This window comes from Falco biarmicus, chromosome 1 (assembly GCF_023638135.1).
Source record: "Falco biarmicus isolate bFalBia1 chromosome 1, bFalBia1.pri, whole genome shotgun sequence".
NCBI classification, from domain to species: domain Eukaryota; kingdom Metazoa; phylum Chordata; class Aves; order Falconiformes; family Falconidae; genus Falco; species Falco biarmicus.
Window position 1 is genome coordinate 93,644,211 of NC_079288.1, and position 27,659 is coordinate 93,671,869.

General features: G+C 38.1%; 2 protein-coding genes across 15 annotated transcripts in view; one reads left to right on the forward strand and one right to left on the reverse strand.

Annotated features, from left to right (window-relative positions):
- The first annotated feature begins 7,056 nt into the window (after positions 1 to 7,056).
- Positions 7,057 to 26,945, forward strand: PACRGL (parkin coregulated like). 8 transcript variants are annotated; one of them, XR_008825868.1, is made up of 10 exons: positions 7,057 to 7,125; positions 7,817 to 7,941; positions 10,171 to 10,321; positions 11,860 to 11,927; positions 12,990 to 13,080; positions 13,827 to 13,961; positions 15,591 to 15,698; positions 16,726 to 16,806; positions 19,050 to 19,187; positions 23,729 to 26,945. XR_008825868.1 is itself a non-coding variant. In XM_056361857.1 (8 exons), exons 2-8 carry the CDS (start codon positions 10,184 to 10,186, stop codon positions 19,104 to 19,106), a joined length of 678 nt encoding a protein of 225 aa, XP_056217832.1. In that variant the 5' UTR covers positions 7,132 to 7,941; positions 10,171 to 10,183; the 3' UTR covers positions 19,107 to 20,793. The 8 variants fall into 8 exon arrangements, 1 of the variants encoding a protein (XP_056217832.1); XR_008825865.1 differs by lacking the exon at positions 7,057 to 7,125 and adding an exon at positions 7,132 to 7,512; XR_008825867.1 differs by lacking the exon at positions 7,057 to 7,125 and adding an exon at positions 7,132 to 7,473.
- Positions 21,501 to 27,659, reverse strand: part of KCNIP4 (potassium voltage-gated channel interacting protein 4) — a 429,697-nt gene continuing 423,538 nt past the window's right edge. For all 7 annotated transcript variants that reach the window (XM_056361832.1, XM_056361784.1, XM_056361814.1 and 4 more), the window contains one exon: positions 21,501 to 22,105. In XM_056361832.1, the coding sequence (XP_056217807.1) occupies positions 22,058 to 22,105 (48 nt within the window). In that variant the 3' untranslated portion in view covers positions 21,501 to 22,057. The remainder of the gene's footprint in view (positions 22,106 to 27,659) is intronic.

A 27,659-nucleotide genomic window follows, 5' to 3' on the forward strand; every position in this document is an offset into this window, starting at 1 on the left:
TTCTTTATAATGTGTTCTTTCTAGTTTGGTCACTATTTTCTGTGACATTGGGTACCACTTCATGTTTCAGAATTGCCATGCTCACAGCTATATTCTCTCACTATGTTTCTCCTTACAGGTACCTGCACCTGCTCGGTGAAAAGCACAATTAATAAAAGCTGATACTCTGCGATGGTTCTGAATATCAGTGGGATATCCAAAAGCAGCTGAGAATATCTCTGGGGATGTATCACCGTGTTTTTGCCAGGTTAGAGAGGCAGGAGAACCTGGGTTCAAGTCTATCCTCCAAATCAGGCAAAGGCAGACTTTTGAACCTGAGTTTTCCATAACCCAGAGAGCCTGCTAGCACTGCTTCCAAAAGCTTTTCTTAGCTTTGAACACTTTGAGCACTGTGAATTCCAAAGCAGAATTCACAGATATATATCCAACTCCCTCTTTTCTTTCCCCAGGTGTTTGGCACATGATTTTCTCAGCTTTCACCATAACATTTCACGTGAGCTAGTGCTGGCCACTACCGCTCAACTTTGGTACTTTTTCTGAATCTTGTTCTTAGGTTTTAACTACCAACTCACTGTGGTAAGGACTCCTGAAACAAATCAGGATTGAAGATTCCAGTGAACAGCAGGGAGACAGGAAATCAAGTATCATAAAACCCAGATTTAGGTCCAGTGTCTCAAAGAAATATAGGTTACTAACTCTTACTATTTTGACTGTACCAGTGGGAATGGATCTCTCTCCATAAATAAGCAAAGTACTTTTACAAAAGTATCTGTCATGGTGCCACCATCTAAGAGATGGCAGTGGAATGAATTGTCCTTCCTGAGCAATTGGCATCACCAGAATAAAGAACAAATTCAAACTGCCATTATTGATGGCAATGTGAAAATTTGGAAGAGTCATTAAAAAAAAAAAAAAAGTCTTGACAGATCTCATTTTAATCCTAATTTCATTTTTCAGGTAGTATACATTCATTGATGAGTGGATATAAGTGGTCTGTTTTGGCTCCTGATAGTACTAGCTAACTACAGGAGACAGGAACATTAGTTTTGTATGGCCATGCGCATAAGGTGAATATAGGTATAACCAAACCATTGCAGAGCTGCTCTAAACACTTCAATAAGTAATGAATGAAAAGTGAAGCAATGGTGAATTAGTATCTCTGTATCTAATTGGGCATAACTTTCTGTGACTAACTCAGCTGTTCACAAAACCCCTGAATTTCCTGATTATTCCTGATCAGCAGGATATCCTTGAGAGCAACTGTACTGGGTTTGCATGGCAAGGTTTTGGCAGCAGAGGGCTACAGAGGTGGCTTCTGTGAGAAGCTGCTAGAAGCTTCCCCTGTGTCCGACAGAGCCCATGGCAGCCGGCATGGTGCTGTTGCCTCTGGGATAACGGATTTAAGAAGGGGAAAAAACCTGCTGCACAACGGTAGCTGAGGAGTGAGACTGTGTGAGAGCATACATGGAGGGGCAGGAGGGGCTCCAGGCACTGCAGGACAGACTCCCCAGCACGGTGAAGCCCACGGTGAGGCAGGCTGTGCCCCTCAGCCCTTGGAGCTCTGCAGTGGAGCAGATCCCCACCTGCAGCCCAGCGAGGTGCCCACACCAGAGCAGGTGGATGCCCAAAGGAGGCTGTGACCCCGCGGGCAGCCCATGCTGGAGCAGCTCCTGGCAGGACCTGTGGCCCCATGCAGAGGGGAGCCTGCGCTGGGGCAGGTTTGCTGGCCGGGCTTGTGACCTTGTGGGGGACCCAGGCTGGAGCAGGCTGTGCCTGAGGGGCTGCACCCCATGGGAGGGACCCACACTGGAGCAGGACAGTGTGCGAAGAGTCCTCCCCTGAGAAGGAAGGAGAGACAGGGACAACGTGTGGTGGACTGACCACAGCCCCATTCCCCATCCCCCTGTGCCGCTCGGGGCCCGGGCGGGGTGGGGGGGAAAGAGGTACAGAATGTGGGAATGAAGTTGAGCCCAGGAAAATGTGAGGCACGGGGGGAGGTGTTTTTAGGTTTTGGTTTTATTTCTCGTTATTCTACTCTGAATCGACTGGTAATAAAGAAAACCCATTTCTCCAAGTCAAGTCCATTTCACCTGTGATGATAATCGCTGACTGATCTCCCTGTCCTTATCTTAGCCCAGAAGCCTTTTCTTGTATTTTTTGCCCCCTGTCCAGTGGAGGAGGGGAATGACAGAGCAGCCTTGGTGGGCACCTGGCACCCAGTCAGGGTCAATCCACCACAGCAATCAAAAAGCCTAGTGTGGAATTTAGCTGCATTTGTCCGTGCAACTGCTTGATTTTGCTCAGCCTTGCACCTTAGTTCACGAATCATACCCAAAGCACCATCTCTGCACCCTAACGGTAGAGACCCGTGTAACTTCATGATACCCAGTAAGGGTCTCATTCAGTTCCTAAATTTGGGTGTCATGCCAGTATGCATTTTTGTGACTCTACAACACCAAAACCTGAAAATATTCCTGTGGGTCAGTCTGCTTCTTCAGTTTGCCTCCAAGTTTTATACAGGACTTTGATCTGCAAAGTCCTTAGAGCAATTTAGTACTTATTACTAGCAGTCAAGTAATTTCTGGTGTATGTCAGAAAAAATTAAACAATATAATAGTAACTGTGGACTGTTATTCGTAATTGTTCAACTGAAATGGCACTGCTGTGTACCAGTTTTCACTGAGGATATACGAGAATATTCAAAGGTCCATCAACTTTTGTCAGGCACGGAACTGACCACCTGATACTGCACTTGTCAAGGAAAGTGCCTGGAGCGTCTAAATCTCTGCAGAGGTACCTGAAAACTACAATGAGGTGTCTACAGTCTGTTCTGTAGCTCACATTTATTGCCAAACCCTGTAAAATAACTCTTCTTTTATAGAGTACTATTTATAAAGCATGTAGAGTGGTTAAGTCAGGGTAAAAGCTCTGGGGAATGATACTTGAAGACTATCTAAGGAAAAGACTCCTACAGACTTCAGTTTTAAATGTGCGCTTTTTGAGAGACCAGTGAGAATTTCTAACTTTTCAGTTACTGAAGAAATGAAAAGAATTAACAAATATTTTGAGGAAACATGTTTTGGTTTTTTATTGTTCATATTATGTTGTAAGAGTTTTTAGCCCTCAACTGGGGTTAAAATTGCACTTGGTTTAGAAACTTCTAAAATAATATCAAATGAAAATATATGTTTCTATACCATTAGATGAATATTAAAGAATATAGTAAGATGTAGGAGGAATCAATTTGTTGGTAATCCTTTTCTTGTATTTAGGAAAATATAGCAAACAAATCAGTACAAAACACATATTGTCTAACAAAAAGGCTGCTACAAATAGAGAGGGAAATGTTGAAACCGTAATTTAATGAAATGGTGACAAAATTCAAGTACCAGCACCCTTCTTTCCACATTAAAAGTCTGTACTTGTGAAGAAATATTTTCCCCACCATTCGCAACTGGCCAAATGCCAAACCTAAACCATACCAAACGAATTAGCTTAACAAAGGTATAAATATGCTCAGACAAAAAGATCTAACACATGACTGGTTTATGTGATGTACTTTTAATTAGCCATATTCCAATAAGCCTCAGTTTTAATTTCATGATCCTCAGAATCCATTTCACTTTAGTGAATTCTCCTCCCCCTCGGTAATTAACTATTTAACTGTGACTAATGAAAAAAGAAGTCAAATTGCATATTGGTTTTACCAGCAGTAATAGATAATTAATTAATCATTGGTTCTATTTAAATTGGTTGAGTTATTACGAAGAAGTAATCAGTCCAGACAGAATTAGCTTTCATTTTCAGATTTCTATACGGTTACCTGAACACACTCATATACATTTAAGTGACTGCATTTCTTTTCATGGTGAAAACTCCTTGAAAATTACTCGTATTTGTGTCTTTTACTTATTTTCAAGCATTTTAAAATGTTTATGGCAATTAAATTAAACAAACTAAAACATACATAATGGAGAAACTCATAACTAGAGCTAATGCTATACATGTATGCAGTAATATTAGCTCATGACACCATATTTAAGACTATGAAGTGGTATGATCGCATTATGATAGAGAAAAATGCTAAAATTTGTCATGTTTTAGTAATCTATACTCATTATAGTTCTTGCAGTATTTTTCTTTCTAAATTGTCCATCCACCAAATATGTTTAAAATGTCACAGACTAGTTCCTATTACAACTATAAAAAATAGTGGGACATGTTGCAGAATGGATGAAAGAGAACGGCCACGGTTCCATAGAAGGACTGTGTGATACAGCTTTTGACATAAGTCTGGAGTGAACCAAGCTAGGCCGCAGCGAGAAATTACCAGGCTTGCTAAAAATGGAAAACTACCAGGCTTGCTAATAAGGGAAGAGAGATAAGGTTATGCTGACCTTGTGCCTAATGTTGTAAATAACTTTGAGGAATTCGCGTAGATAAGAGAGAAAAAAAAATATATGTAGTTAGCTATCCGCAGAAACTGCAAATAGGAGGACGTATGAAAGTGTAATCCTTTAGAGCTTAGCCAATCAGCAGATGATTTGTAGGCATAATTAACTGGAACTGTATATAAGACATAATCGCGCCGTAATAAATCGAAGCTTGCTCTATCACTCATATTGAGTCGGCTGCTTGCTTCCCCTCGCTCGTCGCAGGGACACAGTATGAAAAGTATTTTACTTCAAACAAACACATATTATCGTAAGTATTTTGATCCATATTCCCCATGTCAATATTCAGCAAGACCTTAGAAAATCCAAGGCCAGGTGTAATAATGAAGAAGCTATTCAAGGAGCCAGGGATCTGCAAATTAGGAAAACTGTAATAAGAACCATTTTAGGACTGTACTGTAGGAAACAGACAGGACTGAACATGTGTTTAACCTTAGGACTTCTCTTTTCCTAACTCTTAAAATACCATGCAGAAAAGGTTGGGGTGGTTTTTTTTCAGGATTTTAGGATCATTTTAGCCTGTATTCCTCCCATAGGGGTGGCAGACATAGGCTCCTGACAAGAGGGTCAAGCCCACCCAAGACCGGCAGGTTCCCAGCACTCAGGTGCTCGAGCCTTGCAGACGTGGGTGCAGGGCCAGAGTGTCCGTCCGCATACAGACAGCGAGGCCTTGTGCTGAGTGCCCTAGTATGGGGAGGGACGTGCTGGTGCTGCACCAAAGCCAGGCCAGCACCCCCGGGTAGGGCCTCATGGCTGAAAAAGCCTTGCATGGAGTTCCCTGAGAGCCAGATGTAGTGATTTCTGTCAATTCAAGAGATGAAATGCCCCAAGACCTGAAACGGAGTGACACATTGACCGGGCATCCACAATTCAGCGGCTGTCTCTCAGACCCCAATTTCACACATCACATCTCACTGCAAGGTGAGCAGCGCAGTCCGTATATTCAACGTTCAAAGTACAGCAGAACTCCCTGTTGTACCATATATAACACTGTATCACAGCACTTTTATTTTGCATTTTTCAGGAAACTGGGAGCCTTACTCCGTTTTTTTCTGTGCCTCCAAGAGCTCAGTGGGAGCTGCTGACTCCACAGAGCTGATCAGTTGTACTTTGCTTCACGCAACACAGCAGTTCGTACCTCCTACTGACTTAGGAATTGCACTAATACTTTCTTCCGTGCATGAATGTAGCTGTAGTCAGTTCTGTGCTCACAAAGCAACTATAGCAGATATGTGTATAAAATGGTATTAAACACTGAACTAAAAATAAACCTTGCTCAGAAAAGCAGTTCTTTTTTCCTTATTGTGGAGATGATCATGTTAGTTTGCATTTTGTAGTGTGTGATTTTCAAAGACTTGCATGGTCTGCTTTACAAATGTTGGATTTTTCTGAGATCATTTACTGTGAAATTTATAGATAAAAAGCCATCCATTCCTCTGTCTCCTTCAGTATTGTGGAACAGTAAAACAATTTTGTTAAAGTACTCTCATGTCTGTTGGGTTTAGTTAAAAACACTTAGAAATAAAACAGAAATCTTCGCTTCTCCAGCATTATTTTTATCATTTTTTCCTTCTGTATTTCCAAAAGGTCTCTTGCACTAATGCATTTCAAAGGCATTCGGTTATGCAGCCCTATTTTAACTCTGCGAATGTCCTCACTTACAACTCCCCAGTATCAGCAGATGCGGTTATGTTTAGGTTTATAACATATATCCAGTTTATGTTGGATAAAACTAATTATGAAATGCCAGCATTGCCTAAAATCTAATGCTGACGGTAGTTTTCAAATAGTCAACAACTACTTTTCAACACGGTCAGTGCACTTTTCTGGGCCTTTTTGTTTTTTGTGGAAAACCAACAGAATGGCCTCTTTTATCCACTTTTGAAGTCCCATTCAGTTCCTCATTAAAAATTACAGAAGTGAGAAAGAATGCAACGGTGGGAAGGCCGTGTCCCACACATCTTGAGCAAATCAAGACATCTTGATCGGAGATTTATTGTTGAGGAGTGAAGGAATAAACGCATCTGAGGCAAGCAAGAAAACGCTCTTGTGATTAACAGGGTCCACAGAAGAAAAAACTGTACCCTTTTACCCAAGGGGTCATTTACTGCGCTCAGATGTGATGGTGTAGGAATAAATACTGCATTTGTGATGGAGCGTTCAGTGCGGCGTAAGTGGGTTATCAGGAAAAAAGAAACTAAAAATCCATCGTTGTGTTTGTAACAAAAGCGATCACAAATGGGAACGTGGCCCTGTCCCTGAAAGCCAAGGTTTTGTCACATAAAAACAAAAGCAAAATTAAGTGTTTCCCTGGGAAGCTATTAGGAAAGCGGTTACAAATGAGCGGCAATTCCTCCTGGAATTTTGCCTTCCCCATTCTAATCACACACAAGGTACGCTGAAAGAACGCGGCCTTTTAATCTAATTTTCGCGCTCTTTTCAGCAAGCGCCGAACTGAGGAGCTGCCGCCACGGCCGCCCCGTCCCTGGCAGCCCCCGTCCCCCGGCGGGGCCGCAGCACGGCGGGCGGTGCTCACGGCAGGCCCCGCCGCCCCCCGCTGCGCATGCTCCCGCCGCGCCGCCCCGCCGAGGAAGGTTGGCCTCTCGGCGGCCCGTAGTTGCCGCGGCAACCGGCAGGAAGCGTCGCCAGGCGCGCAGCTGCCGCCCGCCAGGTCAGGGGGTGGCGGTGCGGCCCCCGGCCCGGTAGCGCTGGGCCGGGCCGGGCCGGGCTCCGTGGGCCGCCGCCGGGCCCTGTCCGTGGCCTCGCAGGGAGCCCTCAGGGCACTGCCCGGCCGCCCTTCCCAAGGGGTCCGTGAGAAGGGGTGTACCGCTACCCACCGGCCCGGCCCCCGCCTCCCCTCTGTCCCCTTTGAGCTGGGCCTCCCCGCGAGTGAGCGGGAGCTGTGGGGAGGGGAGGGGAGAGGAGAAGGGCCGGGGAGGGGCGTGCGTGTCCCCTCGGCCTCTCGCTGGGGCTTTTGATGTCCCACAGTGTTCGTGAGGGTCGGTCCGGCGGCCCCGTGGTAACTGGCCAGAGCTTTGGGGGTTGCGCCTCCGGGCGGGTACGGTGCTCGATGCCCCTTACGCTGTCTCTGCCCTAGCTGCGCTCCGGGAGAGCTGACACCAGCGTAGGGGAGCACCTGCGCCTTCAGAATCCCACTTACTTCATTTTGCCTTTCCTGAGTGGCTCCTAGAACCCAAACTCCAGCCTGCCACTTCCCCCCTTTGAAAGATGTCTTTTAAAAGTGCTTTTTCTTTTTGCTTGAAGTCTGTCATCTGCCAGTAGGATGCTTCACTTCTGCATCAAAACTTGTCTGCCACTTGTTTGATTTGCAGCTGTACCTCTGCTATCTGATCTCTCCACAGGTGCCTGTGACTCTCCCAACTCTTGACTACACAAGAACTCTCATCTTGCTCTGAAGACTGAGACCTCCTTATGAAAAGTCTTCTTTTCTGCTCTGCCACCACCTCCTCTGCCAATACACAGGCATGTTATATCAGTTGCATTTTTACAAAACTGTTACCACTGTCCTTTATTCCTGTCTTTACTTTTGTCCCAGAGGGCTAATGTTGTTCCTGTCTGTTGTCGCACCTTTTATTGTTTACTTTCTGATGATACAACCAGTGACTTTTCAAATGCATCTAGATTTTGTCATCGATTAAAGTGTTTGTTAGTAAAATCCTTGGCCCATATCTTGATTACTTCTTGGAAAAGAAAAGCATTTGAATACACCTGAATAACTTCTGAATACTTTTCTGAGAAGAATGTTTACGTTGTTATGTGACTGTTCACATTATGGGCAATTGTACATTTCAGAGGCTTACACTGATAGCACTGTTTTGTGGTATATAATGCTAATGTCAAGAACTTATCTCTTTTTTATAGTATAAACCCATTTTGATTCTTAAGTTTATGATAGTTAAAAAAGTGTTTTCTAAATCTAATGTGACTAGAGTTTTGTGATAATAAGCTGGTTCTTACAAAATTGGAAAATTTCCTTTCTATGTTATTGTTTGTCTTTGAGGGTTTCAAAATACTTAAGGGTTTAATGATTTGCATTTTACAAACAGAATAGTTCCCAAAAGTGTCATGTAAGTTTTTGTGTGATCTGAAAAGACTTAGTTGTCCAATTGCAGTATGTTAGTTCTTCTTTTAAAAATACTGTCATTGGAGACAGGTTGTGTTCTGAAAATGACAGGAAAGAGAAAATAAGATATACAGTGGGTCAGCTGATTTGAATCACTAGTTCTCATTAAATCGTCAGTTAAGAAGTATTGATTTAAGCTTTCAATTTTAGTTTTGCTGTGTGGTTTAGCTAATTTGATAGTCATTGTTACATGTTGTTTCTCAACATTCAGTAAAAATTAGGTGCCACCTACAATTCTTTCTACAAGTCATAAGGACATAGCATACCTACACAAGTGTTGGGACCTTAGAATTTCTTACCAGAAGCAGAAATAATCCTAAATACTTAGTACTTTAGGTAATGACAAAAGTACCTGACTGGAAGTTCTGTTGGGAGCAGACAGTCTGAAGATTAACCAAGCTAAACACACCTGTACAAGATTCTGGCCAGATCTGGGTATGTGATTTATAGAGCTGAGGACGTGGAAGTAGTGTGGCAAAAATATCTGCCTCTGGTAGTTCATCCTGATCTCAGTATTTGGAATTTAATCACGTTGACAAAAACGGGTGTCATCAACTTGCAAAAGGTGATGGCAAACACCCTGCATATCCTTGTGGCAATGTTTGTTTATGTGTATGGTTTAAGTGGCTTCCTATTGTTTTCATTTCTACATAGGGCCATTTCTTGTTTACTAAATTAACGTAATTTCTTATCTAATAAGTTGTTTTCTCCTTCCAGAGTACACAACAGCATAATTTACTAAATATTAATAATATTCAAAACTAGCATTTTCACACTTTATAATTCTATTAACATTTGAAAACCTGTCTTTTCCCAGAAATAATTGGTGTTATTCATCATAGTGTCAGGCTTGGTATGTTAAATAGGCAGTAGACTTATTTTTATTAGGGACATTTTAACCCGATTACATACATATATAGTAACGTGTAGCTGGTGCATTAACATCTAGAAGATATAGGTACCTAAATCAGTATTTAAGGATGTAAACAGAATGTTATTTTTGCGTTGTTTTTAACAAATTCCTTTCATTCTTCTTACTGGAATTAGAATTAATTTTCTGTATTTTGCTTTGCTACTTTGCGTTTCTATTCTCTTCTTTTACTCATTTTGGTTTGGTTTTTCTGTCCTGAATCTGCTTGTTCTTCTGTTCATTCCTTCATCTTAGCTGTTCCTCAAATCGTTACTTTCTTCTGCTCTAACTGTACCCAACCAGCCTATTTCAGTCTGGGCTGTTCTGCTGAGCACCATAATGCTGCTCAGACTTCTGTAGGCTACCCTAAAGGCAGACTATAGCTAACTTCACTTTTCCTGCAGGTCTCAAAGTACAGAAGTAACGGAGAGCAGCATATGATTAGGAAATGTGTGCATTCAAAAGATGGAGTGATAAGACTGTCAAAAGTATCCAATGCACTGCATAGCATATATAAGAATAAGTATTTATTTTCTAGTACGCTTGGATTTTCATGATTGATTGTTCTTGTCAGTCTTTAGACCTGGGGATTCTAACCCTTGATATTCTGTTATATAGCAATGAAAAATATTTTACATTTTTAATCTTTCTATTCTAGGAAGCAGTGTTCTAGGAATGTCATCAGGCATCCAGATAAAACCAAAGACTGCAGTACAGAAAACCAGGACTACTTCTTTGCCATGTTCTCCAGAACCTGCATTTAAACCACTGCCAAAGCCTAGTGACAAGCTGAATCCTAAAACTATTGATCCAGTATGTATAGGTGGTGGGTTTTCTGTTTGTTTAAAATAGATCTCTTGCTGGAAGAAATATTTTTTTTTTTTTTAATACATGCATGTCATGCTTCTTCTGGTTTGGTTTGATAAATTTAAACTAAACTTTTGTTATTAATCATACATTCCATAATTTCTGTGCTCAAATGCCTGAGGCATAACGTATTTATTAGTTTCCTAAAAAAGAGGTTTTGGTGAAATTGTGGCTTGGGTGGTACTTTTTTATTTTCTGTGTACTTTTTCTCTAAAAAAGATTTAGAAGTAAGAGTTTTAAAGGGTTGTTTGTTTTCTTTGTATAGTTATAAATTTTGGCACCTGCTACTTTAGAAGAACTGATTTCAGTTATGCAGTGAAACAAAGAATCAGGTAGCATCTTGAAGATCATCAAGACCTCCTAAAATCTATCAAACTAATCGCTAGTAAGCATTACTTGAAACTCCCAAGTACTGTGAATATGTAATAATTTGGGAAGAATTTGGGCTCTCAGGAGAAGACTCATGAAGAGAGTTGTTTATTTCATGGAAGTCTTGTGCCTGAATAACTTGCTTTTGAGTGGCTGAATTATAGCTCACCACTGGGCCGTATCAGCCAAACAATTATGTCACAGACCTCTTGGAAAATGAACTAAATACGGGAGTGCTTTGGTGAGGTACTGGTTTGCCATAAACAGAAACTGAATACTTTCATGTGGGCATTTTTTTTTTGTTGAAACCTTTTTGCAAGTAGTACAATGACTTAATTAAGCCAAGGAGTCATCAAATCATGCACAAAATTTTAACAATGTTAATGTAGGTTCAAACACTCGAAAGATAACTAAGATTTCATGGTACTTCCTGCTATATGCTTTGTAATAACGTGTTTAATCTGGGAAGAAGCATTGAGTGGTCATGGTAGTAATATCATAATTCATATGCATAAGAAGCATGTATATGATAAAAAACAAATGTGTGTAGGCTTTTCCTCCCGTGAAGCTCCTCGTTTCCTTCTCCAGTGAGTCCTTCCTAGATTCTCACCCAGTATGTACTTCCCTGCTGATTTCCAGTGCCCTCATACCATCTTGCCCAAGATTTGGTGTTTCTCCCACATCTTGCCACCTTGTACTTTGTCTATGCTTGGATCAAGATGGAATTGGAGTAAATATGCCTTCTGCAAGTTACCAATATAACAACAATAAGAGCATCAGAAAACTGAGAGGTCCTTAATCTGTTAAGGAGAGAACCTGGAAGACTTCAGTGTTAAGATACACAAGAGAAAATAGAAAAACAAGTATATTCCATCAGGAGAGCATTGATTCTACATTATTTATTCATTTTCACAACTTCCTAGCCAGACAGTTCTGAAAAGCAGCTTTTGATAAATGTATGTTTTCCACCCTGTAGCTGCAGTTCTTTTTTTGATTAAATTTAGAACCATACGACTAAGTTCCTTTTTTGGTAAACGGCAGTTTTAACATATTTGTAATAGTTGTCAAATGTTACTGTTATGAATAAATAATGTTTTTTTTTCCTGTCCTCACAGTTTCGTGCTTATTCTCGACCACCTTCTGCATTTGCTGCTCTTTATGCTAATGGTGGCATTCCATGCAGGTATGTTGGATTTTTATTTTTTTTAATTAAATATATTATGGTTAGGTGGAATTACACAGATTGAAATATATCTGTTCATATTTGATCTTTTAGTTAGGCTTTTTGATTCCATTCATTTCTGAAATTATTTCTGATGCTTAACTCTCTTCAAAGCAGAAACCAGATTTCCATTCAATTCCCTTGAAATTGTAGTCTTTGGGCTCCTTTTTTATGCTGTGTTAATACTGAAGCTGCATTTTTAAATAATAGCAAGCTATCTGCAGATTTGTTTTGCTAAATCTCTTTCATGAAAGAAATGATTTTGTCAGGTAATGGTGTTTACTTCTTTATACTAACAAAGATAAATCAATGCCATTTTAGTAAGTAGACATTTTGCAGCCTTTTTTGTCTGAAGTAAGTAGTATGGCAATATTTTCTTGAATATTCTAATTCTGTAGTTGTCAGCAATATCACATCTTAGCAAAACTACTTGCAAGTAATACTTTGGTATTTTAAGTTACTTTTGTCTATTATATATTTGCTTAGACAATAACTACTTTAGTGTTTTGTCAAATGGATACAGAATTAGATAACAAAAAAATAAGTAATCATTAATACATGTATATACATGTATAAAAATAATCATTAATACATGGCCTTTAGCTGTATCTTAGGAGTAACTAATGAATTCCAATATGATTTTCTTTCAGTTTCAACTGATTTTCCTTACCAATTGTTTTTTGAGGAACATGTTTCTTGGTATTTATCAAAATAAGTACCTTTGCAAAGGGAGCATCGTCTGTGTCGGTGTGAGAGGCATCTATAATTTTTATACCTTTTATTTTCTGATTTCTATGTGATAGGGAGTAGAATTTTGAAAACTGCCATATTTGGGAATTATAATAATTGCACTGTTAAATACCATTAAACATTTCACTAAGGAGAGAAGTATGTATTGAAACTGTGCATATAACATTATAGTAATATTGCAAACCAACTGATTATATATTTAAAGTGAATAGTGTTCGCAATAAATTATGTATTATTATATGTTAATTTTTTAATGCTTCATTCTTTATACAGGTTAGTGCATGGTTCAGTAAAGCACAGACTGCAATGGGAATGTCTTCCTGAAACTGTTCCCTTTGATCCTCTTCTTCTAATATTGGCAGAGGTAAACTCAATTTTCTAGCAAAATTAAGGATACAGGACTTCATAACTGCAAATTGCATTTTGTAACAAGCTAAGCTAGCTAATTTAGATTCACCTACTAGGGAAAGATGAAAAAAACATTTGCGAGGATCTTTTATGAATAAAGGTGGTCAAAACCACTACCATTTGTAGTTCTTCAGTTAGAACATTCTGGGAGAGCTAGGTAGAGCTATTTAATCTTCGAGGTACTGGCCAAATAAGAAACTGCATCACAGGTTCCCAATTGTTGAATGAAATACTTCAATCCATTTGTGGCTTTGCAGGTTCTTTTTTAAACAAAGCTGGTTTGATTCTTTTTGTAAATAAAGCCTACCTATTGAAATAAGACAGTTCTCTTCAATAGATTGAAGAAATACAGGGGAAATAGGATCCAGTATATAAATGAAAGAGAAATACTATACTTTATGTTCAGGCTTCTGTTTTCTCAACATCATCTAACATCTATCATCAAATATGTTTTAGGCATCTAAATGGATGCTTTTTAAAAATTTTATTTAGAATTTATTTGGAATTAAAATATAATTCCAAAAGAAAATTCTGTGAGCAGAGTTGTACTCAATGACTCCACATGGTGGTGTTAGTGTACTTTATGTTTTGAACTGATGTAACAAAATCTAAATACTATCTTGATGCTGTGTGAAACTTTTTCAATGTGTTTTTGTTTAAAAGAAGTTTTACTATTAAGCAAATGTTTTACATTTGCAACAGGGTCTAAGAGAGACAAAACATCCCTATACGTTTGTTTCAAAGGAGGGTTTTAAAGAACTGCTTATGGTTGAAGGTGCTACTGAAAAAGCAATTCCCTTGTTGCCTCGTCTAGTTCCAGTTTTAAAGGCTGCATTGGTATGTCTTACTCTTCATAAAGAGATTTTAATGGGTTTGATTTTCTTTTTTTTTTTTCTTTTTTCTTGAGCTGGTGAGGTCTACATGGGAAATACTAATGTGATAAATCTATTGCATGGGCTTTTGGTTTGGGGCTTGGAGGGGTAGGAATAGTTTCTTTTTCTCATTTTAACCCTGCCTTCGTTTTATTAGTTAAATATGTTACTGTAAATTCAGATGGGCAACTTCTTGTATAGCTGTATGACAGTAGCTATGGACAAATTCTGTGGAAATGTTCTAGTAAAATCTGAATATAAGCAGAAATAAATAAATAAATATGTGATGGATTTATATATCCACATAATCATGCAAAAAAAAATAGTTGAAGTAAAATGGAGATTTGGGAAGAAATACTCATCTGGTACATCTGAAAATTCAAAATATGCTACAGAGATGCAACAGAATATGCCAATGAGGAAAAGGGAGGAATACAGTTAAAATGTTTGACCTCATATTTTTAATTTTTAAAATACTTTCAAATTTTATACTCCTGAATATAAAGAGAGGTAAAAGTATTGGCCTTGAAGATGATCTGTCTTGGATCTTTTTCGTATCTTTCAGAGCCCTTTTCTGGTTCAGCTACTTGCTGTCCTTTAACCTAGCTGTGTTTAAAGTCTGGTTTTATAGACATGGCTGAAAGTTAGACAATTCTTTGTTAACTCAGAGCAGAGGTGTAATAGAAGATCAGAACTGTGTGTTATCAGTATCTTTGGTTTAGTTTGGAAGACAAAATTTAAAACAATTATTCTTGTCTCTTCTTCCAATTACTGTTATTCATCTGATAGTTTTCATTGTTGCACTGTTTTGGTATAAAGTCTTGATAAACCTTCTACTGCATAAGCAGTCGATGACTTCTATTTAAAACGTTCAGGGCCAAATGACAGAGTGGAAAAATAACTTTAAATAAAGGTCATTATTAGTACAAGAACAAAATAAATTGTTATGAATCAATTTCTTTGCTAAATACGGAGTGAGATAACTAAAGCATTAGAGAACTCAGGTATAGAAGAACTTTCCCATGGGACTAATAAAGATGATAAAGCACCCTAGAAGTAGGTAAGAGCCTGATAATTCCTGGCAGGTGACAAAGCTGTAGTTGGCAGGGGACTAAATTAATTGAGCCAGGAAGTCATTGGCTCCTGTGTTTCTCCAACAAAGACAACTATTTTTATGAATTACATAGAAATTACCCTAAATTCATTACATTTCAACATACCCACATTTGAAGGGTTCTTTCTAATGTGCATTGTTGGTGTAGTAAACTGTTTTGCCTTATGAATTTTTTATTTCATCAATAACAAGTTACTAGTTTCCTTGTCTCAGAAGAAATGCAAGTGTTTCACTGCCATTTTGTGGATACTTCCATTTTCTACTTTAAAAATATACTTCTGGTTTTAAATGTTATCTCTAGATACTAATATTCAGTCATATTGTACTTGTATTTGTCAACTTGTAACATTATAAAAAATAGCAGTTGCACACTAGTTTTAATTTCTAAAAATACTACATAATGTAGAGATTGCAATTTTGGAGAACTTGTGCATTTGTCTGAGGATTCTGACAGGATTATCTTTTTTTCCTGCTCTGAAGGCCCATTCGGATGATGAAGTATTCGGAAGGGGATTGGATGCTTTAGTTCAACTGAGTGCTGTCATTGGCCCATCTCTTAATGATCATCTTAAGCATCTACTCACAAATGCAAGTTTTTAATGCTATAGTAAAAAATCATCTGTATTTTTATAGTACTTTTGTTGAGATGTTTACTATAATATCTGCACAGATACAGTACTCAGCAGTTCCATGAAAAGCATTCATTCATATATTCCTCTGTGTAACTCGTCATTCTTTAATAAGAAGCTTTAATAAGCAACTTTACTGAAGTCTTATAAAGTCCAAAACCTGTTGTTAACATAAATCAGAAAATAAAGGAAGTGTTGTCTGTACTACTTAAAAGTGATCCAGCGTCAAGCCTGAGATGAAATAGATGCTGTGTTTTGAAAGGGAAGTTTACGTTTATTGCAAAATGAGTTTTGCAGTTTTAAGTGTGAATATTTTAACAAATCTGTGAAAGTTTCAATAAATTAATATAAGCAAATATTCTCACTTCTTTCAGATGGGAATTCTGCACAAGGAAGTTTTCGATTAAATATACTTAGAATTGGATTATGGAAAGTATTTTTATAATGACTGCTTCTTTAGATATCCTTCCTCTGTTAGATGGGCTTTTCATGGTTTTGTTTAGCCTGCTTCCAAAGTGCACTTTTACAGTGTAATAAAAGGACCTTTTAAATATCCAGTGTAGAACAGTTAAATTGCAGTAGGTTTTTTTTTTTAAAGTATTTCCACTACAATGAATCTCTCAATGCATGGGAACAATCTGCTAGCTTTTCATATGGACAGCACTTTTAAGAATGGCTTTTTTTTTTAATGGTTGATACCTGTTTAAAAGTTGTTTGCTAAAAGGAAATAAAATAAATATTTTTTTGCTAACAGTTGAGTTTTCTTTGAATTTAGATTTCTTATCAGTTAACAGTTTATTCTTTTTCCTTGACTGAGTTCCATACTTTGACATCAGTTACAAGCTGTAAAGAAAGTGGTGTTTGTTTCATCTTAGCTTTGGAAAACCAAAGCCAAAAAGAAAGTGATAAAATAGAATTATATTGGCCTCTTTGTGCATATTATACTATATTGTGCAACAAACCTTTTTATTTTACTTTTCCAACAGCTTTCAAGGAGATTAATGGACAAGAAATTTAGAGAAAAAGTTACTGTTGCTTTACAAAAGTTGGAGCAATATGGTGGAAAGGTGAGTTGATCGGATGATTATTCTGTAATCTGCACGTTTGAATGCATGTTTGCCAAAGCAGCTTCCATCTCTGGCTTTCAGATTAAGAACCCTGTTCTGAAAATTGTTTATTTTTACATCACCACTATTCATATTGCATAAAGCACAGGATTTTGCACTGTGGCAATCAGTAGAGTTGTATTCCAGTCCATACTAAAATAGTTGGTTTAGTCTGATGTATTGAGTGTTAATAGAAATGACATTAAATCTACTCTGGGTAATCCATATTCTGCCATTTAGATTTTTTTGTCTCCCATTTTTTTTTATCTTCCACTATCCATTTATATTCCCCATTGTTTTAATCTCTGAGCCAGAAATACAGGAGTATGTCAGTAAAATATTCCAAGGAATCCATACCTATATAAAGAGCTGCATGGCTGGACTTTTACAGCACAGCACACCAAGCCCCATTCAGGAGAACTCTCTTTAGGAGCAAGTGTGCATCCAAGTACACACACTACCTGTGCTGTTTGCCTAGAACATTTTATTGTCTTTGCTGGGAAGCTTATGCATACTTAATGATTAAATGAGATACTTGCTGTTCTTTCTTGAAGATTCTCTGTTTCTCTAGAACGTCTTAACTTTTTTTTACCAGGGATTAAAATGGTGTGACAAATGGGTTAGTTGTGTGGGGAAAGATCCAGCATGCCTAATATACGTCCTTACTCCAAGTTAGGCGTTGCAGCACTCTAGATGCTTATGCTGAGGAAAGCATGTGAGCTTCTTGTACAGACCACAGGGTAGGCTAGATGCCTAGGAAGAGTGATCCATAAATTAACCAAATGTCAACTAGTAAATAGTTTCTCGTCCCTTCTTGAGTATTGACATCTGACTCCGGCTGAATATTTGTTCAGTATGCCTGGGATGCAGGCTTTTGTGTTGCTTTTTCTGAGCCTAAATATTTTTCTCAACAAGATTTACTGTTGCTGAAACATACTTTTTGCTGTTATTAATGATACCTGCCCATTCCCACTAATAGCTTATTGTTTAGATCCCTTACTGAGGAAATCAGATATTTTCCAGCCCATTCTGGTTAACTTGGAGGTTAAATCTGAAATTGCTATAAATAAAAAAAAAATGCTTTAAATGATAAATGACAGAGTATTCTGCTGAACGTTCTGTTGCTATTTTCTATCGTGCTGTACATTATGCAGAAAGGAGGAAAGAAGAAAAAGAGAGAGAGTATTGGCTTGGATATTCATCTAGAAGATGCTCTCTTGACCATATGAACACTTGCATATATTACATTAAATGGTCATTGATAAAGAATAGGAATAACCTAAAGAGTAGGGATCATAAATACAGTCTACCAATTCTGAGTTTGTGTGCCTTAATCAGCAGGTGTCCAAATAATCAGTAGATACCACTTTTTGTGTGGGTGGGGGTGTGGGGGTGTGGGGGTGGGTGTGGGAGTGTGTGTGTGGGGGGTGGGGGGGGTGGGTGTGTGTGGCGCACGCGCGCCCTTATATTCATTTAAGGGCAGTAGCAGTGTTTGTATTACCAACTTGAAAAACATCACGACAAGTAAAGAAGCCTAAGAGTTTTTTATTTATATGTAGTGAGATAAGAAAAAGAAAATTATCACCACCTTGATGTTCTGAAAATTTAGGTCTAGATAATGTAACTAATCCAGTGAATCATTAACCTCTAATTCTTCCGTCTGGCCCCTGATTTCTTGCAGTTTTACCAGTTTTATGAGTAGGCCTTTCTGTCTTTTAAAAATACTGTAATAATATAAAGCAGAAAACTGGAAACAAACTCCTGAATTGTGATTACAAGCAGTATTATATAATCCAACCTCTGAATTTATCAAATTAATATTCTAAATGAGTTATTATCTATATGAGTCTTACTTATTTTTGGAAGTCCCTTCCTGAATATCACTCCTCTATAAAAAATCCCTTATTTCATGTCTATATTTATGCCCAGGTTTAGGTGTGAGTTCACATTTCCTTTCTCTTGGATGTTTACTGTCCAGCATTAGTTATCATAATGGTCCATTTTTTTCAGTTGATTATTTTCAGCCCTTTTCACAGTAAATTTCTCAGCAAATACTAACTTTTTAGTTTTCTACTGTTTGAGAATAATAAAGATAACTAAGTAAAATTGTGAATTATGCAGTTTTATAGAGACTATATGAATACTCTTACATGTAGTGCTAGTGCTCCTTATTTTGTTTAAATGTGGTTTATTTTCATCAACAGGCAACTGTGGCTATCATCAAATCTAAAATCCCAACCTATTGTTCTATCTCGTCTTGAACAAGAAAACTGTAGTGATTTGTACTGTAAGGTGAAGTTTGGAAAGAAACTGCCTGTGAACATCACTGACACTTATTTGGGGTATGACATATTGTCTTAAAATAAGCATAGTTCTTCAGTATGATGGAGAGTGGGAAAAGTCCTGTCAGTTTGTGAATACGTAATTATGAAAGACTATTTAAAATAATTCTTTCTATTGGCTGCTATTTGCATATGCATTTTGCTTACAATGACATTGACTAACTGGCTATTATTTCAAAAGCAGAGTAAACATCGATTCTTATTTTGTTTTTAGTTACGTTTTCCATTAATATATCTGCAGTGCTTAATATGTTTTGTATGTTTGTGTGAAGCAAAATAATTTTGCTGTAATTACTTAAATAGTAACTCGGTGTTAAATTGCATATGTATACCTGCTTTTGAAACATGTAACTTTGTGCCACAGGCACAGATCGGTGCAGTTTGGGTTCATCAGGACTTACTGAGTTAGACGTAGAACTATGAGAACTCATCTAGACTTCTTGAGAGTCAGCTTTTAACGGTGTTCAGCTGAATGTGCTAAACGGGTAGTATACGGTGCGGAACTGCTCAGTGCATTCTCAGTGTGTTGTTTTGAGAAGCTGGAAAGGCTCTGGAGGATACAGTGCAGAGGCATCAGGTCGTTCTGTAGAACCACAGCCTAGGTTTTGTTCAGATAATCAGTCTCAGTTAGCTTTGGGCCTACTGAACATGAGCTAGATGTGGGAGGCAACTGGAGTATTTACATCGTGCTCCTTTTGCACCCAGTTCTGTAATGCTACAGATGTGCTTGGGACTAGCTTGTGAATTCAGCTGTAGACAAGCTAATAAACTTCTGAACATGGAAGCTATGGAAAAACCAAGTTAAATAGAACGACTGCAGAAGCCAGCTCACCTGGCTGTCAAGCCTTGTAGGGTGCAGTGTTTGCCCGTGAGCATATTTGAACTTGATTGCAAAATAATTCCTAACAGGTCTTGAATGAATACTGTTCAGGGTTTGTGTTATGGATATTCAAGTTACTCTGTGAGGGAGAACAGACTGAAGCAATAAAATTTCCCATAGAACTTCTTTCCCCCGAGGATTCAGTTTTGGAATTTAACGTTGTTGAAAGGGGGCTTTTTTGACATCAGAAGATGCTGTTGCATAAGGTATTAAAAAAAGTCTGTCATGTGAAAGCAATTTCAGAATTTTTTGAAAATTACCACTACCTGGCTAAATTAAATTTACTTCAGGACTGTGCTAAAATCTCTGCTGAGATCAGAATTGTGCTAGGTCAAGATCTAGGTATTTAAGCTTTTTAAAAAAAATAATCTTGTTGGCAAAAATATTTAATTTGAAGAAATACAAGTATTTGTTTAACAACTCAAAATTAATGATGATGCATGTTTTTCTTCATGTTTATTTTTTTATTTTTTTTACAAAATGTGCACATTTAGTTTACACAAACACGCTACAGCAGATTTCAGGTGTACATGTATTGTACTACTCTTATCCTACACTGGTGATAGCAGAGCAGCCGTCAACATGCATCTAACATCCCACCTCTACACCAGAATAGATACCTGATTTATTTTTGCAAATGAACGTTTGCAACATTCTTGCTACTTCTTGGATCCCCTTTCACATTTTCTGCAGCAATGTCACAATTAAGATTGGCCTATCTCTGATAGCATTTCACCTATTGTGAAGTATTGGCATAAACTCTGTGGAAAATAGATCTTATAAATTACACGGAGGGGAAGGCAGTATTATATTTTAGGTACATACTTTTTTAGAAAAATCTTCCTAGGTTCAGAATTAAGGTAGCTTCAATTTTAGCGAAGAAATGAACCTAAAAACATGTAATGCATTTATTGCATATAGATGATAGCATGTAGCTGAACTTTCCAATTATTTCCCGACTCTTTCTCATAATAAAAGGTATTACAAAAAGCTGAAATAGATGTTAGCCTGTCTAGCAGTCATTATTAGTAGGTCTTACTAAATAGCAATATTCATTCTGAGCACTAAAGTGGAATGGAAGTTTCAAAAGAAGTTCATGCCTTTTTCTTCATTAAAGGCAGAAAGACATGTACTCATGAAAACACTGTTAGGATTCAGTTAGGGTTTCTTCACAAAAAAATTAAGTCAGAAGATCCTTCAACTTAAAGACATTTGTGGATACAACCAAGAAGAATTCGAAATACAGTATGTAGGACTCCTGATATTCATGTAATGATAAATTAAATGCAAATTTACTAGGTAAGTGTGATTCATAGAAGCTTGCTCATATTTGTTAGGGGGTAAATCTACCTATAAGCAATTTTTTTTTTTTGTTTCTATAACAGTTTTTCCTCTCAAGTTATCTATTTTGTTTTGATTTTTTTAAGAGAAAAGCAAGTCAAAGGTGGAAGGCAATTGCAGCAAGATGTGCATTGCACATTCATTATAGCACTTTAACACAAAGTATTATTAAAAAAATGAGGACTAGGCCACAGAAGTGTGAAAAGAAAATACATGGTAAAGCCTCTGTATAAATTAGAAGCTAAGATTTAAGAAATGCACTCAAACACCTGGAGCTTAATCCAGTACAAATAAGTAGCAGAACTAAGAGTATTTATTTAATCTCTGTGATAGTATCTATTTTATCTAGGGGTTGGAATGATAATAAAGCTGCATAATGTTGGGTCTGATTCTTTTTGGGTTTTCAGTAAAAACCTGACTTTTCAGAACAATCCTGTTAACTAAGTAGCTACTGTCGAAGTGCTAAATTTTCTAATTTAGAATTTTTTTTTTGTTGGGAAAATTTTATAATAAAAAAATCTATTTGCATAATGCATGCCTCAGTATAAAGCTGAGTAATTTTATTAATGATAAAGTGGGAAATCCATCTTTTAGATAATGTTGCAGAATAGCTCATTTTTGTCCATTCTATGTAGACCTTATGTCTTCATTAAATCACGTTTTCGAAGAGCTGCATGGATCGCATTATATTCTCATCCTGTAAAAAAAAAACCAAAAAAATAAAAAAATCATACACCATTACAAATGTAGCTGCCCAATATCTGTAGTGTATTTTAGTTAGACAACATTATTTTTCAGCTTGCTTGGAGAAATTGTAAGCAGAAAAAGACTGATACTGCATCTACGCTTAAGTGGGTTTTTGTATAAATTAAGCCAAAACTATTCTGTCAAGAATACAATAGGATGTTAAGAAAACGGCACTATTTCAGAGGTTATAAGTTTATATCCAGTATAAAAAAAAAATATATAGACAATAAATATTCACGGAATAGTTGTTATATGTGAAGTGTGAATCCATACATGAAATTGCTAGTCCTATGTATCATACACAAGCCTTTCTGCAATTCTAGGGCATCCTATTGCATAGCTAGGGATGACTTTAAAATAAAATAGATTTAAGTGTTCATCTTTGCATGAACCCAAGTCAGTCAGTTCTGTAAATACCACTGCAACACTTTTCAGCTCCTCAGCTCAGATCTTCTGTGTGTTCACACTGAAAGATGTTGACTGCTTTCCAATGCTACTTGTGCTTTTTAATTGCTTTGCATCAGGTAGGTAACAAGACCTTCCTTCAGCTTCCAAGTTCTGCATGTGCTTACTGATGCATCACTCTGTACTCCAGTTTTTATCAGTACGTAACTCAGCACAGCAGTCAGGAGAAAATAATTTTTTTGTAAGAAATATCTGTCAGCGTAAAGAAGAAAGAGTTTACTTCTAGTAGCCCATATTCTGTGGTGCTTTGAATAAACAGTTACTTGCACAATACAATACAAGAGTGTATTACATTACAGCTTTTTTAGCTTTTGCTAGTGTCCACTAATGAGCCTCTCTTTTAATTGGAATGCACACCCTTTAGTACTTTCTTGAGAGATAATCTAGCCATCTAATTCTAGCGAATAAAAAGACTGAATTTGACAGAATATTTTGGGGAGTGTCATGAAAGAGGTACCTAAAAACCCCACTTAGAAAAGTCATCTTGTAGTATTCTCCACTAATGATTGGTATAGGCCTTTCAATAACATATTTAGCATCAATTTCTAGTTAATTTTTCACTATTCAGTCTAGTGGGTGATTAGCTTTGTGGAAAATGATGAGTGAGTAATTTGCTTAATTTATGTTACAGAACATGCACAGTGGGGTTTTTTTCATCTGTGATTCTGTATGTCATCTCAAGTGATGTTGCTGTAAGAAGTCACACACTATTTAAACTAACTTACGAAAGCAATGATACGTAATTTAAAAAAAATGGTATGTAATACTTAAAAAGTTTGTATAGGAAGCTTACTATATTAAATTACTGGAAATGAAAGTAAAATTTTTCCTCCTGTGTTGTTTTCAAACATCAGTATACTACTGAAGATCACTGATTAATGTAAGGTTAAAGTTCGGTTTAACTGGAATAATTTGTCATTTAATTATTTACAAATGTTATTGTATATGCACTGGCAACTAAGCTCAGCAAATGCGCAAATTAAATCAACATGCTATTGATTTAGAAAGTGTTTTGACACTTCCTACCAGTTTTATAATATATGTATCATCACTAATGAAGTTAACAGTTTTCTAAAATCAGCTCCGTATTTCTGCTATTTCTATACAGAAGACTTCCTGTGTCCCCTCCATTACTCAGTCAAATGGGAAGAGACTACACAAGAAAATACAGGATTGTAATATTTGGAACATGGTGACTTTTAGTAGCTTTTTTTTCCCCCACCTTTAAAAAAAGAAAAAATAAAAGGCAGATGCTTGTATTAGAATTCTTTGGTGAGTGTATCCTTCTAATTTGCCTCTTTTTTTCAGTACATTTTTCTAAAAAATTCTTCGTAATAGATTTGTTTAATGATTCCTAACTCAAGACAGTAGGAAGTGTCAGCACATAGGAAGCAGTCCATATGAAGCACAAAACATGGATGAACGAGCTTTGTCAAATCTGATTTAACTTCAAGCTGACCTTGAAGTCTTTCTTCCTGAAGTTTGAGATGGCTCCCTTGTTATTTCAGGCTATCCTGGACCATTGCATTGTGTATGGAATGGGTTACTCCTGCAGAAAATGTCTATCCCAGAAGCCTTTTTACCATTATCAGAGGAACTTAAAAGTCATTCACCCTGACGTTCACCTGTGCGCCATGCGTGCCTTAGTCCTTTGTCTCTGTTCCTCATGGTGCTGCTGCAGTTGGGAAGCAGTGCCTGAGTCAGACCATCTTCCACCAGCACCAAGCAGTGAAAGGAGGCAGGCGAGGAACTGGGTAGCACCTGGCTCTCGCATTCACCACACTGCTGCTTCACAAGACCACTCTCTGCCGTTTGGTAGCTTACACAAAGCAGGACAGACAGCAGGCATTTTCTGGGACTCAGTCCAGCATATCTAGGGCAGAGTCCATTTCTCTTTTAAGAGCAAGGAGACTCCTAGAGCCTGGATAGCAGACTGGCATTCAAGCGTGTGGGTACGTGGAGTAGGAAAGGCAGGAAAATCAGGACATACACGTTCCCTGTCCAAGACAGAGGGAGGATGAGGGGGAAGCACCTTTGCTGTTCTCACTTAATCATGGGCAAAGATAGGTCTGTATACCCAGGCACCAGAGAAGACCACGCTCAAAGCCTGAATGCTCTGTCATTCCCTATGTAACTTCTTAACACCTTGTGAATGAACAGGCCATTCTTTGCACTGGGACTGTGAATTAAACCTTTAACCTTAGGCTGCACGGTGCTACTGCATTGATAGTTGTGCCAAACCAGTACTCAGCACAAGGAGGCGATTTAAAAAAGGCACGTGCATATATATATGACTGTTTAAGCACACACCAGAGGCTCTTGATGCTACAAAAAAAAAAAAAAAAAAATCTCAGAAACCCATCCCAGGAAACTGAGGTGGAGCCTCTATATTCAAATATGCTCTGCTGTGTTCCTTCTCACTCTTACTGTAAGCATGCCACAATTTCCTTAGTTATCACAGAACACCAGTAATAGGGACATACTTCCAAGACCCATTAATTTGGCTTCCAAGTCAAAATAGAGGAATGACAGTTCTCTGAGGCTGGCAACTCTTGCCCGAGATATGATTCAAAGAAAAGGTTCCTGCAGCCTTCCCCTGGCAGATCACACTTCTAGTCTGTTTTAAGATTCAGACTGGGTGGGACCTGAGCTTTAGAGTTTGATTGAGGGTTTCTTGTGCTTGTCTCCTGGCACTGTTCTGACTCCAGCCTCACAGCTTGAGCTAGAACTGGCAAGCATATCCTCTCTATGCCTGCAGTGTATTTTCACACGCACCAGGTGCATCTCTGGCTACCGTATACATCAGTGGGCTTTCCCGTTCCAGGGTCTGAGGTGCAGTCATTTGTTAGGCACACTGCTAGGGAAGGTTTTGAGCAGACATGCTCCAACGCCAGCCTTAGTGCCAAAGGAGTGTTCTAGATGAAGAAGACACTATAGTTGTCAAAGCCCCGGGAGCAGCAGGTGTGCTGTGCCCCTGTCCTGAATGTCCTGATTCTGATAAGCAAAAGGTAATAGTAGAACTAGCAGTAGTCCAGAGAGAGGGCTAAGGATGATTAAAGGTGTGAACTGGTTTCCCTAGGAGGAAAAAATAAACAAATAATTTACAGCTTAGGAAAAGGGTACTGAATGAAGGGCAGTAACAATAGCCACTGTTTTTCCATAACACCAAAACATGTGGAAAACAAAAATATCGCATGGCAGGTCTAAAACACAGGCAGATTTCCTGCAGGAAGGATAGCAGGATCATTTAATTTTGCTTTTGGCATTGTTAAATGCTCATGGAAGACAGGACACCTTACTCCTGGAGTAAGGTGACTCACTGCATGCTGAGGAAAGAAAGGAACCTCATCGTTACCTTTTTAGATCAGTCTCCTACCTACTGGGATATTAAAATAAGGTTTTCCTACAGCTGTGATTTAAAAGGGAGCAGCCACTACTGTCCTTTGTGAAAAATGTAATCTGAAAAGGCTGAAGCCATGTTAATTCCTGAATCAAGTTTCTTGAAAGACTTGGATTGAATCCTAACCTCAAATCTAATTTCTGAAACTAAAGAATGTGAATTACACACTTTGCAGCTCAGAGGTCTTAATAGAAGATCAGGTCTTAGTAGATAGAGACAAAAATTGATGCAGCAAGATACTTTTTGCAAAAAACATTGCCACCTTTGAAGCTAAAAGCAAGCAAAGGTGAGGTAATTGGCATGATAAGAACATGTGCTCTGAATACTCAGAAGAGGAAAATAAGAAATCTAACAGACATGAAAAACTGTGAATCACATTGGAAAAGGAAAGCAGGCAATTCCCTACTGAAGGTACTAATTTTCTTCATAAATGAATCACTCAGCCCATCACTATAATTGCTGTCATATCCAGATTAATCTGTCATGTAACTTCTAGAACTCTGCAGACCTCAGCTGGGAAATGAATCTCATCTGTTTATGATGATCATTCAGTTTTAGCAGAGCAAATGCCTTTCATTTGTATTGAACGTGACTGACAAGCTAGAACCGTGGAGCACTGCCAACAGATAAGAGACTACCCAAAACCTATTGCTAAGGATATACAATACAGCCACAGTTAGAAAAGCTGTTGTCTTTCACCCCACCAAAATCAGTGGATTAAAATCAGAGAATCATTTACTAGGTAGCTGTGTGCACAAGAACAACCCCAAGGAATAACTACAGATGCATAGAAAAAACCCCCAATTCTAGAGCATCTTTGCTATTTCCTGTTCAGCTTTCCCTGTTCCAAATGGTTAAAAATCTGTCATTCACTAACTGCATTCATCTTTCTAGTCTTGTACTCTACTTGAGAGTTTCTAGTCTTGTACTCGAGAGTTTCTAGTCTTGTACTCTACTTGAAAGTCTACTGCTCCCTTTTTGGTATATGAGATAAACAGCAATACACACAGATTATATTGCTGATATGTGTCAGCTTTGTATTAATCAGTCAGCCTGGAAAAAGTATAACACTACTACAATTCCTTATGCTTCCCACAGTAACAAACACTAGTGGTGTTATAGTAACACTGTAGCCTGGGTTTATTTGCCACATCAATTTGTGTGATGTAATTAAGTCTATCTTATCACTAGGTCTAATGTGACACTTCACAGTGCATAACAACCTCTTACCACACCAAAGACTTGTCATCCTTACTTTGTACTAATCGTGTTTCTTTTCCTTGTGTTTTTTAACTGACAAATTAACAGTAGTTCCTTAAATTTATGAAAATGCAACTTATCTTTCCTCACATCGTCTCGTGGTCCAAGACCAAGCCGGTTTCTGAAGGGCAGAGGAGTGAAAACAGGCCGCAATTCCTGCTGCAGAAGTTGATTCTCTTACCTGGCTCTACAGGCAAGGAGCTGCTTTGAGCAGTTGAAGGAAATTAACAGCCACCTGGGCAGTGTAAACACTTGCAACTGATAATTGTAATCAGCTCATACTCCCTTGCCTTGAGAAAACTTGCCTGCTGTTAACTCCTGCCATTCAACACTTTGCAAGCTCCTTGCACTCCCTTTGTAAGGCCTGCAGCAGGTCATG

Bases quoted from the DNA above. Each gene is read 5' to 3' on its own strand.
- PACRGL (XM_056361857.1), top strand. From the start codon at position 10,184: ATGTCATCAGGCATCCAGATAAAACCAAAGACTGCAGTACAGAAAACC. The intron at 13,081-13,826 runs GTAAACTCAATT...CATTTGCAACAG, and splicing joins TTCTTCTAATATTGGCAGAG to GGTCTAAGAGAGACAAAACA. The intron at 16,807-19,049 runs GTGAGTTGATCG...TTTCATCAACAG, and splicing joins TGGAGCAATATGGTGGAAAG to GCAACTGTGGCTATCATCAA.